General features: G+C 40.9%; 1 protein-coding gene across 3 annotated transcripts in view; it reads right to left on the bottom strand.

Moving 5' to 3' along the window:
- The window catches only part of SNX14 (sorting nexin 14), a 627,761-nt gene that overhangs the window by 433,789 nt on the left and 179,122 nt on the right, over window positions 1–14,850 (bottom strand). For all 3 annotated transcript variants that reach the window (XM_069235584.1, XM_069235585.1, XM_069235586.1), the window contains exon 8: window positions 13,301–13,457. In XM_069235584.1, the coding sequence (XP_069091685.1) occupies window positions 13,301–13,457 (157 nt within the window). The remainder of the gene's footprint in view (window positions 1–13,300; window positions 13,458–14,850) is intronic.

The following is a 14,850-nucleotide window of genomic DNA, read 5'->3' as shown; positions in this document are numbered from 1 at the left end:
ATTATGAGGGAGGTGATGAGGACTGTCCTCCTGTCCCTTCACAAGCACAGTCTTTGCAGCGGGACAATAGCAGGTTAGCCCAACCCAGAGAGCAGGTGCATGCAGCGGCAAGCACAGAGAGAGTGTTCTCTTGGGAGCTACCCAATTTAGTTCAGCCCCAAATTCCACTGCCCAAATCGTATTGTGGAGACATCAAAATGATCTATCACAAAACAACCTGGTTTTGTAAGGCAGGCACCTACGTTTTTGGTCCTGGTCTCAGTGACAATTTAGGGAAACCTACCAAATCCAGACATTTCTGGAAACTAGACATCCTGGGAGTCCACAGAGGTGTGACTTGTGTGGATTCCACAAAGTTTTCTTACCCAGAATACTCTGCAAAGGTGATATGTTGAATAAAAACACATTTTTTTCTTGCATTTCTGTCACACAAACTACAGGAATATGCTGGGATACACACAATTCCTACCACCCAGTGTTTTCCCACCTGTCCTGATAAAAACGCTACCCCACTTGAGTGTCTGTACCTAGTGTCTGCGTCAGGAATGGATCACCCCAGGGTCAACAGTTGCCCTCATATAAGGACTAACATTAACCGTTGTGTGATTTATTCCTGTTGCGGGCACTAGGCCTACCCACACAAGTGAGGTACCATTTTTATCAGGAGACTTAGGGGAGTGCTGGGTGGAAGGAAGTTGTGGCTCCTCTCAGATTCCAGAACTTTGCAGCACCAAAAGCTGAGGCAAAAGTGTTTTGTTTGCCAAATTCTGAGGTTTGCAAAGGATTCTGGGTAACAGAACCTGGTGAGAGCCCCACATGTCACCCCATTCTGAATTCCCCTAGATATATAGGTTTGCTAGGTTTCTCTAGGTGCCGGCTGAGCTGGAGGCCAAGATCCACAGTTAGGCACTTTCCAAAAAAACATCAGAGTTCAATGTAAAAATATGATGTATCCATGTTGCGTTTCCTGTCGCGGACATTAGGCTTACCCACGCAAGGGAGGTACCATTTTTATCAAGAGATTTGGGGGCACACAGAATAGCAGAACAAGTGTTATTACCCCTTGTATTTCTCCACATTTTTCCCTTCCAAATGTAAGACAGTGTGTAAAAAAGATGTCTATTTCAGAAATGCCCTGTAATTCACATGCTAGTGAGGGCACCGCAGAATTCAGAGATGTGCAAATAACCACTGCTTCTCAACACCTTATCTTGTGCCCATTTTGGAAATACAATGGTTTCCTTGATACCTTTTTTTCACTCTTTATATTTCACCAAATGAATTGCTGTACACCCAGTATACAATGAAAACCCATTGTAAGGTTCAGCTCCTTTATTGGCTCTGGGTACCAAGGGTTTTTGATGAACCTACATGCCCTATATATCCCCGCAACCAGAAGAGTCCAGCAGACGTACCGGTATATTACTTTTCAAAAGATGACAAAGCAGTAAAAAGTTACAGAGTAAAACGTGGAGAAAAATGCCCGTTTTTTTTCACCTCAATCTCAATATTTGTTTATTTCAACTGTTATTTTATGCAGGAATACCTTGAAGGATTTACACAAATGACCCCTTGCTGAATTCAGAATTTTGTCTAAGGGGTTAAGAAACGTTTGTAAATAATTATACTCATTTGTGCTCCTAGCAAGTCAGTGTGCGCCAAAAATATCAAAATTATATAGCTGTACAAAACATTCACAATGTATGCTCAAACTGAACATTTTTTGGTAATTTCTGTGATTAAACATAAGCATGTGCAACTCTGCAAATGTTATTTCCAAGGACTATGCTTCAAAAGAAAACAGGCTTCCGTCAAGCAGATGCCTCCTTTCATCGCTATATCAATCTGTTCCATTTGGTGATCAGCCTGGTCCCTTCTCTTTGTCTCTTCCAGAGGCCGGTAAGCTCCCCACGGAAAGCTCCCTTTGCTATAAGCAATGCATGTGTACTCTAGTGCTCGTGTATAGCGCTACAGTACCGTCCAGCTGAGAGTACACAATATGTAACAAGCATTTGCAATGCAAACGGTCTCACGTTTGCTTGAGCTCAAGAATTAGCATTGTAAACTCCTAAGCAGACTTTTCTTGGCACATAAATTGAAAATAAAAATAAAACAGTTTAACATAACTAACTGGACTTTTCTTGCCATATAAACTGAAAAGTAAAAGTGTCACATAAGCGAGCTTTCGGCCGCCATCAGTGCAAAGCAGACACACAAAGGAAAATAACAGTTCACTCATAGTGAAACCTATCGGGAAAAGTGCAATTATCTACATAACCGGCAAAAGTGCAATTAACTATGTAACAGGGTCGATGTCATGCAAAGCGCTCAACTTCTGCCCAGCGAGATCGTGCTGTGAAAAAAAAGAAAAAGTAGTTCACAAACCGGACGGAAAACAGCGAGCCTCGTATGTTTTCAGTACTTGGTCGCTGCGCTCGAGGAGGGACAACCACCGGAAAAGGCAGGACGTATGCATGCCTTCCACTAATGAAAGCAAGCAGATTTTAAAATGGAAGCCCACGAACCAATGAAAGACACTGACGTGACATGGGCGTGGTTGAAGCCCAAAAAGAGATACCAACACGGAACTGAGCGCTTTGCGCTCGCCCGTAAAAATGAATGCACTAAGAAGAAAGCAAAGCCTTTACAGAAAAAACAGACAAAATCAACCCCTTTTGCTGGCTGATTTGTATAAAGTGACACCAGAAAACCTGGCTAAATCTAGGCTCCCCCGCTGAAACAGTGTGATGTTAGACAAATAGTTTTTCTTTTCATTATCGCGTAAGTGGGCACTTAAAAAAATATATAAAATTACAGTCATCTTCAGCAGGAAAAGGGAGTGTGCTGAAACCAAAGAATATGTTTTTGAAATTAATCGTCAGCGAAAGAAATAAACATGTGTGAAATACGCATTGAAGGCGTGCAATCGTTGGCTAATTTGTACAAAGTGACATCAGAAAACCTTGATAAATCTCGGCTCCCCTGCTGAAACAGTGGGATCTTAGGCAAATATTATTTTTCATTCTCGTGTATGTGGGCACTTTGATATATATAAAATTACAGTTGTCTTCAGCAGGCAAACATTATTTAAAAGGAGTGAGCTGAAACCAAAGAATATGTTTTTGAAATCAATCGTCGGTGAAAGAAATAAACGTGTGTGAAATACGCTTTAAATGCGTGCAATCATCGTTTGAACAAGTCAACAAAATGCTTCATAAAAAAGGAGTCAATGCGCCCCAGTAATAAGGAATTCGTCCTCGGAGAAACACGGTTTGAAAAGAGTGTGGTGCAAAGCCATGGCTGCGTGATGCGAAGGGGAGAGTTATTGCGCGTAAAGTGCAATTACTCCTCGCTTAAAGAGTACGAGGAGGCTGAAAGAGAGACTTGTGAGAGATTTGCAAATAGGGGATACTCCAGGAAGTTACCACAAGGAGCTTCTCAGAAGGTACGGACACTAGACAGAAAGAGTCTATTGGTAAGTAATCAAAACAATGCTTCCCAACACCAAGAACAGATGGTTTCCAGGATGATAACCAATTTTTTGGAGGATTCCAAAGATTCCTATAAGATTATGAAAAAGAATTGGTGCATCCTGCAAACTGATAGTATCATTGGTCCGAAACTTCCCCGGGGCTCCACAGATAAACAGAGGGGTATCTCTTTGAAAGACTTACTAGTACACAGTCACTTCACAGAGAAGGGATTAATTAAATCAGAGATAACTGGATTTTATATCTATACAAGATGCAAAGCATGCAAGAAAAGTTACAAAGTGAAGGACTATGAATTCCAGGGGCGAGGGGAAGGAAATCTATTTTAGAATACATGAATTGAAACTCCCAGCATGTAGTCTACTGTCTAGTGTGTCCTTGCGAAAAGAAATATGTGAGCAGAACAATACATGCAGCCAAGAAAAGAATCTTAGAGCATCTGAAGGTGATATAAAATCAGGATTCTACCTATCGTGTGGCAAGGCACTTTCTTTCAGAAAATAATAGCAAAAGAAGTTTATTAAGCATTTTCTGCATTGATCGAGTAAGGAGAGATGAGAAAGGAGGTGACAGTTCTGAAACTGAGACAACTTGAATCCAGTTATATTATCAAGTTAAAAACTCTGGCTCCCAAAGGACTGAAAAAGGACGAAGAATTGTGGACTCATGTTGGTTGATCGCCTATAAGTTATGTAGTTATAGGGAGACAGGGGATGGAGAGTCGTGGAAGGTATATAAAGCCCATTCAGAACATGATAGTTTTGACAGCAAGTAGTAGTTGTAGCCGGTTAATGATGATTTAGGTAGAAGGATATTTTGACAATTTTGGGCAATATATGTTGTGGTGGCAATAGCTGTGTTAGACATGTTCGATTGGAAGATTAATACAATTAAAAATTAAGAAATGTAAAGACTTTTGTCCCAGTGAAAATCGAGAATGGTACATTCAATTGTTGCGACACATACCAAATGTTTGATCTAAAGGGGGAGGAATAAAGTTTTGCACAGGACATTAGATCAATATATATTGTGATAATGGGCAACCATGAGAACTCCTATTTAATGTATGTATTAGATGGAATTGATTTTGTATGATTCTTTATTAATATCTAATATAATTATTGATAAGATTGAACTGCAGTGTTTAGAAAGTATAATAAGTGATATTTGGAGAATGCAACGGAAGCAACTACCTGTTTATAAGATGGCTGCCGTATGGAGGCAGGTTGTTTTCTTTATCTTTTGATAGTACGTCATTAATTTTTGTATTATTTTGCTCAATCATGTGATGTAAACATTTTAAAGGACTGCAAGCGTTCGGAGTCTCAGGCACTATCAAAGGCTGAGAGCTGAAAAGTGTTCGCCTGTTAGTGCATTTTTGGGATTGGTGATGGCTCAATTAACTAAAGTTTTTATCCTGCAGCACTCTGAGTGTGTGAAGACCCTCTGTTTGTAGGAAATGGATATAGCATGAGACTGTCCTCACAGATACCCACTGTGTTTGGTGAGTGGCAGCTTTGGCGGGACCTTGGAAATGTGTGTGTATATATACACTCATATACACACACACAAACTGAAAAAACAAAGGTTACAGGGACGTTATAGTTATATTAACTTTTTACCCATACAAAACCATAGAAGTTCAGCATTTATAGTTATACTTATACTGTTAAGAAACTACAACTCGTGGTCTAACTGCATGAGTTATGTTTTTTTCAGATAAGTGTAACAATAAGTATATCTATAACTGCTGAACTTCTATGGTTTTGTATGGGTAATACATCCCTGTAGCCTTTGTTTTTTTTCAGTGAATTTCTATTTTTTTTAAATAAGTAACATATATATATATACTAGTTGTTGATGCTTGTTTGAAGCAGATCATCGCCTCTTCTCAATACAGGAATCCAAGGACGCGGCACTCCAAGAGTTGTTAGTGAAAATATATTGCCTTTATTATTTACATTGGTGAAGAGAAAAGCTAAAAAAGGTTTCTGCGTTTCGTCCACTCCATGTGTTATTCACAGCTGAGTAGTCTAAGTGGCATCTTGGCAAATGTAGTTACAGTCTTTAAAAACAACAGTGTTTCGTGCCTCTTCTCAGTCTAAGTATGCTGTGGCATTCCCCCCAAAATGTCTGAATTTCCACACACTCACACACCATGTGGTAAAAATGCACCAGTGTTTGAAGACATATGGGGCACGTGTCCATTGCTCCTGGGAGCTTTCTTGCTGTCCTGCGGGGGGACAGTTTGGTGAATATAATACATTTTTTAGTAAATTTGACCCAAGAGTTTCTAGTCACCTTCTAGCATACTCTAATATATTTATAATATTTACCCAAACATCTGCAATCTCTCCTAAGTGTTTTAGACCGCAGTATATTTTTTGAATGTGGGGGGGAGTGAGGCATATAAGATTGATAACTACATTTAAAAAAGGTAAGGCTATTCAAGAATATACTTGACTTTGTGGGTTTATCTTGTTAGACTATGGTAGGCTAACTTAATCCAGGTCATCCTATCGTAGTGTTTCACTAACTTCCTCTAATTCGGGAAGCTCCATAATGAGATCTTGGGAGCATATGTTATTCTCTCCCACAAGGACCATGTGTACCTGATCCAACAATGTTTGAAGATCCAAAGTGCCCTTAGGGGACTCTTAATGAGTTTCCTGTTGCCCAACAGAACATTACTCATTGGTTCCACACAAATGCAGACTCAATTCCTTAGATTTACATTTGTTCTGGTCGCTAATCCACTGCTTTGGTCACATCAATTTGCCGCAAAATAATTTAACTCCAAGTCTGGGATCCCCAAGATTGTGCAATAGTAGCATAGATTTTTCTATTACTGTAATCTTTCTCTTGTCAGCCCATATCAAGTCTAACATTAGGCCGTTCGATTCCTTAAGAAAGGACAGCTTGAATATTACCGGAATTACCTGAAAGAAGTAAAACAACATTGGCAATAACATTTTAATGATGGCTACTCTGTCTAATGGAGCTAAAGGAAATGTACTTCTGATAAAATCAGAAAGACAAATCGACTGATTTCCTAATATTACTCACTCAATCCACATTGAAAATAGAAGTCCTTCTGTACTCAAACCAGAAAACATTCTGGGCGAAAGATAAGACTTATAAAACATCTTCTTAGCTCCAATATAATAGGCAGAAGTGCTCGGTCTAAAAAATACACTTTACTAACGCCATAGAGGCAGGGATACTGGATATCAAGATTTGCACTGATACAGCTGCATGTGAAAACCAAGGATGGTCTTAGAAGAAAGGGGGCAATCCAGATAAATCGTTATAGCCTTTAAAACCATCTACCTTAAAACTCACCCCACAAACAATAAGATTCTCATTGACTAGTTTTTGTAGGCTTTCACAACAGACAATGTAGCCAGGCTACGAATAACATCAATGTCTGAGTTCAGTTCCTAAAGTCCAGGCAATAACTAAGGACCCAACTGATCCCTTGGCTTGTAATCAGGGCAAATGGAACAAGTACTCACAAAGCCAACAGGCCTCACCTTTCAAGAGCATGACCTGACCTTTTGCCAATGATGTTGCCCATCCTGTTCCATAATCAGCAAAAATATTTAATACTGAAAATAAGTGTCTGCAGAATCAGAAAAAACATTACTGGAAGAAAAAAAGCTGCAACAGCATGATGACATATACACATGCATGCATCATCATCACGCATGCATAAGTATACATAATTGCAAGGCAGCCATTTTATTTTACATTTAATTTACTAATCTAAGGTGGCAGACACTAATCTTGAACAGTATATTTAGAAAATATGCATGAAAGCACATCACAGTAAAAAGAGCGCCCCTAACAAATTGGATTTCTTTTTTAAAATAAAAAATAAATAAAGAAGAAGGAACACAATCGGAAAAGGTGGATAGCAATGCAAGAGAGGAGGGGGTTTTGTGGGTCTGCATGCCTTAAGGTGGGTGGGGGTGACATTAGGAGCATAAGGATATGAGCTAAAATGTGAACAAGGAGGGTTGGAGGAAGCAACAGATAAGTGGGGCAGAAGAGCAATACAGAGAGCATGAAAAGGTGCTAGAATCTGAGTAGGGATTGCAACACACAAGGGAGAGAAAGCAACAGAACATATGCACTGTGCTAGAAATGGGGTCTCTGGTTGGCAGTCAGTTTGCACTCTGTCCAAGCAGGGATCCTAATTTTTGTCAGGGTAAGGGAGATACACAGCTCCGATAATTCCTGCCCATCCCTTTGGTAGACTGGCACAAGCAGTCAAGCTTATCTCAGAGGCAATGTGTAAAGTATGTGTACAAACACACAAAGTAACACAGTGAAAACACCACAAAAGCACTCAACTTTAGAAACATAGCCAATATTTATCTGAGTAAAACAAAACCAAAACGACAAAAATCCAACATACACAAGCAAAGATACGAATGTTCAAAGACTAAACTTCAATATAGCGCTTAGAAACACAATAGCTCCAACTTGAGCTATTATGGCATCGTTGACGGAGTCATTCCCAACAATCCGACGCCACTCACGAGGAGGGTGGGGCGGTCACAGAGTTGCACGGACCCCCAGGTACAATACCTCTGTTAATGAAGAAAACAAGCCGGTGCATGGAGTTGGGAAGGTGAGTCGTTGCTGGATCCGGTTTGGCGTTGCTTCGTTACTGCAGAGCAGGGAAGGTGATGCGGCTTTGGTGTGAGGCGTTGGTTCTTGCCGATCCGGTGGGTCAAGACACAATGAGTGACCCCTCATGGTTGCGGTCGCGCCACAAGGCTACAGGTGCCGTGGTGGAGTTGGGTGTCATGGATGTCATGACATGGCACTCAGGGCTGCGGGGAAGTTGGGCCTGTGCTATCAGTCACAGTCATTGCACTCCAGAACGGACCACGGCTTTGGGTGCAGGCGGCATAGCAGAGTCGGGCAGTGGTGTTGTTCCTAGAGTCGTCCAGAGTCGGTGCACCTGGTTCTTCTTGTTTTTAGGCCAGCTTCCACTACCACGGGTCCAGAAACTGGAATGGACACCACCTGGCGAGTTAGAGTCCACAGCAAACGAACCCAGAGGATGGTAGGTAGTCTTTGATGTCCCTGAGACTTCTTAACCGGAGGCAAGCTCAGTCCAAGCCCTTGGAGAAACTTTACAAGCAGGATACACAGCACCGTCCAGTCTTTGTCCTCTTTAAGGCAGAAGCAGTAACTGCAAGCCAACCCAGCAAAGCACACACAGTAAAGGGGCAGTACTCCTCCTTGGCAGAGGTGTCTCTTGATCTAGAAGTGTTCTAAAAGTCTGGGGTTTTCTGTCCACTACTTATACTCATTTCTGCCTTTGAAGTAGGCAAACTTCAAAGGAAAGTCTCCGCTGTTCACAAGATCCTGCCTGGCCTATGCCTGGCTTCAGACACACTCCAGGGGGGCTGGAGACTGCATTGCGTGAGGACAGGCACAGCCCTTTCACGTGCAGGTGTCAGCTCCTCCCTCCCCCTCTAGCCCAGGAAGACCCATCACGATATGTGAGACACACCACAGCTCCATTTGTCACTGTCAAGAGGGAATTCACAAAAGCCCAACTGTTAGTCTGACCCAGACATGGATTCCACAGGCAGGCAGAGGCACTGAATGGTTAAGCAAGAAAATATCAACTGCAGTGGCAGGTCTGAGACATATGTACAGGGCTACTCAGGTGGGGGGCACAATCAGTGCTGCAGGCCCACTAGTAGCATTTGATTTACAGACCCTGGGCACGCCTACTTCACTTTACTAGGGACTTACTAGTAAATTAAATATGCCAATCAAGGATACCCAATCATAATCACAATTTATACAGAGAGCACTTGCACTTTAGCACTGGTCAGCAGTGGTAAAGTGCCCAGAGTACCAAAAACCAGCAAAACTAAATCCACCACACAGTCAAAAATACAGAAAGCAGGGGCTGAAAAACAGGGGAAACCACACCAAGGATGCCAGGGCTAATACGTTGCCATGGAGTACTAATAGAAAAAGAAACAAGCAGTTCATTGAAAACAAGCAGTGGAAGATATAGAACATCTAATCATAAGGATTATAAAAAAAGTTATTCTCCAGCGTAGGGGCAAACACAAGAAGAGGAGGGAAAGCTATCAAATAAGAAGCACGGAAATGAGAATGACAAGAAAGCTAATCAATAGTAACAATGGGCTGATCCCAAACGTCCATTATTCAAGTATTTGTTTTGTCCACAATAGGTCATTTACAATAAACAGCTAAAAGTTGTCTATAGGTGAGACATAAAACAGATGGCCAGTTCCCGCTAATTTGTCCCAGACGAAAACACAAAAAGTTCAGGTTTTTCTCATTTTTACCACTCGCGGTAGTTTGTGATAGAACACCCTCACGACCTTCGTAGATGCCCAGGGTGTTGCCGGTAGCTACTGGCCAGGTAGGAAATAAACGGGACCACAACTTTAACCTAGAAACGTAAGGTATGATTGATCCAGAATCAGAACAACCCCATCTTGCCGAAGGGATGAGATCCCATGATAGAGATCTCCTCTCATTGTCAGTTCTTCTGTAGTAAAGAAAAAGGTAGGTAAAGATACCTTACTGGCACAAAGTAACTGTACTGAAATTCATGTTCACCCTTTTCTGTTCCTGACGATGATGTAGCCCCTTGTCCCGGATGTCTCTCTTGCCTCTGTAAGGTAACTAGAACAGGGTGATGTTGTGGCTCCTAGGGAGTCTGTTCTGCAAGATGTTTTCTGGGCAGTCATTCCAGTTGGAAAGGCCTTGCTCTATCTTTATTGGGAAGAGTTCCACACTCTACAAACTCCAGTCTGGCTATTGCTAGCACTTCTTTTCTGGCACAGTTTTCACATACGCTGTCTACACATATGACTGGTAGAATGGGGCTTGCAGAGTGGCCATTTACCCAGTGACTTTGCTAAAGTGAAAGTGATGGCAGGTGGTCATTTTGAAGGTATTGAAGGTAGTCACAGTGTGTGCTTGTGTGTAAGCATATCGCCCTGTGTTTGCGTTTTGGTGGAAATCACTCAAAGAATACTGAGATGTGACTGCCTTTTTGGACATGGCTAGATCCTCTTTGCTGGACGGCACTTAAGAAAGCTAATTCCAGTGCTCCAGCAAGCTACTAGGAGCTCCCAAGCTACCCCTGAAGACCCTTGGAGAGGAGGTAGTCTTGAGATCTTTCCTGAAGCACTGTATGGAGGACGTTTTATAAGCAGAGGAAGGTTTCGCCATTGTCTGGGTGTATATGAAGAGAATGCCTGTTTGCAGATGTAAACTTGTCGAAGTTTTGGATGTCAAGTATAGCAATCAAGGAGTTACATGTTACACGCTTGCCTTCTAAGACTATGTTTATCTGTTAGGTAGTCCAATCTATGTCAGTGATCAGCCTAAAAAATTAAGCCACACGCTTTAAATTTGGTGCATGCCTAAAGCAATAGCCAATGTAGTTGCTTTGGAGTAGCAGTGAAGCAAATTTGTTACAGCTGGTGATGAAACAGCTTGCTGAATGTAGTACATCTTTAGTGGAAGCAATGTAGAATTTAAGGAAACAATAAATAAAGCATTACCCCTGTTCCTGTGGGACAGAACAGGGCATGAACTGTCGAGCAGAAGCTGTGGGTGGGCAGAAAGGCTTTATTTTGTGCTGCTGACTCATTCGGACAAAGGTACTCTGAGCTTTGTTTAACATGGGATCCTTGAAGGAGAGAGTTGAATGTAAAATGGTAGCAATTCTTTCCCCACAACTACTGCTGTGTGGATTGTGTAACTTGAATCTAGGGATGGCAAGCATTATATAGGCTCAACACTGATTTATGCTTTTCAGCAGCCAGGAGAACTCAAGGTATATGGGAAAAACTGCTTCTCCTAACCAGTGCAAAAACAGAGGTCATTGTTCATGCCAGCATGCCTTTCAGAGATTTATAAAATATTTTAACTGAAGATAAACTAGTTTGTTGATATACTGATGGAGTACTCTTCAAGCTATCACTTAATCCTCATCTTTGCATTATTATGTGTGATAAAAATAACACAAGTTGCTAAAGGCAAAAACAACAACAAAAATGGTGAGATCATTACCTCACCCAATGCAGGAATCAAATATTATGCTAATAGTACTTATTGCATCACACGGTTATTTTTCCTCTATCCATTTTTTATTCTGCTTTTTTATTAGTACCTTTTTATTTTTCCTTTTACAGACCATAATGGTTAATAATGTAAATGTGTGCACTCCTTCAGGTCACAATCTTAGTCAATCTCTTGCTTGTCTTGGAATCTTGCACAAGAAAGCATTGACAAGTTGCCAAGAAATACTTTTAAATCCATTCTAGTCACCTCTATAAAATTGAACAACATTGTCAGTTTATGCCAAAAATATAATATCTGACTTCCCGAAGAAAAGAGCCTAGTTTATCAACAACTGCTCCTCTGAGAATACAGAAGTTCAATACTTTGAACGTCCTAATCTTATTCATCAGAGTCCTTGCTTTATGCGATGGGAACCAAAGAGTTGTTCCAGTAATGATATGGCTCCTTTCCTCTGAAACGTTTCAGTTCATTGAGTTAGAATCTTCCAGACTACAGGTCCAATTTTTGCTGTACTGGTGAATTCCTCAGGGTTTCATTTTGCCACCTTCTTCTCTCTTCCATATGTGGATAAGTTAAGAGACTTCGTCCCTACCAGCTGACTTTATCTCCCACCATCAGTGTGCAGAAAACAAACAGTTCTAACATAAGATGGCAATTCCAAAGCTATCTCAAATCCAAAAGTGTATTTGGAGCTTTCTGCCACCTTTTCAACATCAATTCCAATCTACCACTGTGATCAAACAAACAGAGTTTATAAAACTACACTTCACCAGCTTTATCTTTTCAGAAAAGTCAAACCCTTCATACCAAAATAGTTGTGGCGCAAGTACTGCCCGCCTAGCACATCTGTTGAGCAAACATGTTAAAAATGGCTACTAAAAAATCATTTCCCATCAAATCCATCCTTCACTCAGCAGCACATTTGACTGTAGGATGAAAAAATCTGACATCATCTCCATACTGTCAACCTACTTTTGATACCTTTGGAAGCTCACATTACCTTTAAAATGTGCAGCTTTACACATAATGCATTGAACATGGAACAACTCACCAAAAAATATATCTGGTGATAAATAGTGACCCAAAACTCACAAGGAATGAAGCTGCCTCTTTCAGGACCCCCCAAATGCTAAAAAAAAAAAAAAAAACTTCCAAAAAGGTTTTTATGTGATAGGAAACCAGAATATGGCTCGATCTACCAGACAAAATCTGTCTGACTCACAAAACGCTTAAAATTCACCTTTACTCCTCCCATATAAAGAACTATAAGCAGCTTCAGCTCTACACTGCACTGCAGAGCCACAATGTTCCCTCTTCACCCCAAAGCCAGACACTACCTCACTGCCTTTCTAATTTGTCCAACTTTCTAATATAACGTTGGCAAGTTCTTACAGTCTCTATACAGCACTTTGATACCTTGTGGTTTGGTCCATGCGATTATAAATACTTTAATATAACAAAATATGTTGCAAAGACAGTGAACACTGACAAAGCAGCAGTGTTCCCCAGCTAAAGGCTAAGTTGCTTTTCAATGTTCTGGTCACCTATATAAAGCTGCCCTTAATGCAACTCAGTGTAGGGTACCCTAATTGTGCTGTTATGAACACTTTCTCCAAAATACATGTAAACACAGAAAACCTATAGAACGCAAATAACTTGAAATGTGTTTAGCACAGTGTACAGACTAAGAACAATGAAGACAACTGTACCTGCAGTCGGTAGCTTTGGGTGGTAGAATATAAGGGAAAAGAAGCTCAGTAAGTTTTCTGAGGTAGTGCAATTCATCTCTACGACTTCTCAAAGCCACATGTAGGTCTGGTCCATACTCTTCTAATGCAGCCTGCTGTAGATATTCTGCATTTTTTACTGCAAGAAATGTACACCGCCATTTATTTCAAAATATGCATATACACATTTATACTTTATACATATTCAGAAATTATACTTGCATTCTCTACATCAGTTCCTAAATCAGCAGATACGTACATATGTTTTTGAATGGCATGTTGTCAGATGACGGAATAAATGTTCATATTTGGAAAACTCTATGCCTTGATGACCTTCATGCTCAAAGACCAGGACAAATGGCCTACACACTGTCTTCCACCTGACCTTTCTGTAACAGAAAGTGGTCAGGCAGCACTGCGATGCAGAGTGCAAGAGTATACACTGGAGATTACTCTGTGACATTGTTCTAAGTGTTTGTAACAAATACAGGGTGTGAAGCACTGCCGACAGCATGCCTTAAAAAAGACTAGGGCCACAATCTAAATAAGGACAGCAGGGGACGACTTTCACCCTTCCAGGAAGATCTAGCTTCACAAACTTCTGAGGTGTGCAGGAGATCAATATGCCATCCTGTGCTTCTTCTCTTACGCCTTCTTGGCTGGAGCTACAAAGGTGTCCATGGAAAGCTCGATGTTCTATGGACATGGTACACTAATGGCACCAGCAATGGCATTGAGTAACAAGAAGCTGATCCCCTTTACCTCCAAGTCAGCTCTTATAGATGCAGCACATTTGCAAGCCAAAGAACACAACCATGAAAACCCATCAGCTCATCAGCTGCTACAGTATATGTACTTATCAAGACTTCATTCCGACTAGTGAACAGCCATGGTACACAGTCTGCAAAATCACGATCAAAAATCGAAATATTTTAGCAGCACATGAGGAGCTTTTTCAAAAATGGGTAAATACTGTGTGAGAACTATTTTCGAAAATGAATGGTTCTAATAATGCATAGGATGACAACTGATGAATTAGTGATTTGGCAAAATTTGTTACGCCATTTTAAAGAGTAATTAATACTGTGAAGTAGTTATGTCATATTTTTGTGTGCAACACCATTCATTTTCAAACAGATGCAGTTTTTGGTGCTCTCCTCATCTTGCTCCTGCTTATTTATCTATCCCAGTTAGTGTCCTATGGCAAATCATTTCTCTCCTTGTTTCCGCGGAGCACCAAGTGAAAGATGTCAAAGATTCAAAGATGTACAACTGTGTTAGAGAGTGTACTATGAATGAAGCTTCATTGTGTACTCGAAGTATCAATTACAAGGACTTCAGCATGAAGTTCCATTGTAGACGTGCTAATTCTATGAGCCACTGTTTACAAATTGTTTCATTTTTGTGTTGTGCATCTCCGGAGTGCAGCTGCTGAGGAAGCAGATGGAAGATTTTTCTTACCGTTAGAAATGTTTTAGTACTAGAGATTTAGAATATTACGTTGCTGGCTCTGATTTGCCAACGTGACCCTA

Source organism: Pleurodeles waltl, chromosome 5, assembly GCF_031143425.1.
Source record: "Pleurodeles waltl isolate 20211129_DDA chromosome 5, aPleWal1.hap1.20221129, whole genome shotgun sequence".
Taxonomy (NCBI): Eukaryota; Metazoa; Chordata; class Amphibia; order Caudata; family Salamandridae; genus Pleurodeles; species Pleurodeles waltl.
Note: the sequence above shows the minus strand (reverse complement) of the source record. Positions and strands in the feature narration are given on the sequence as shown.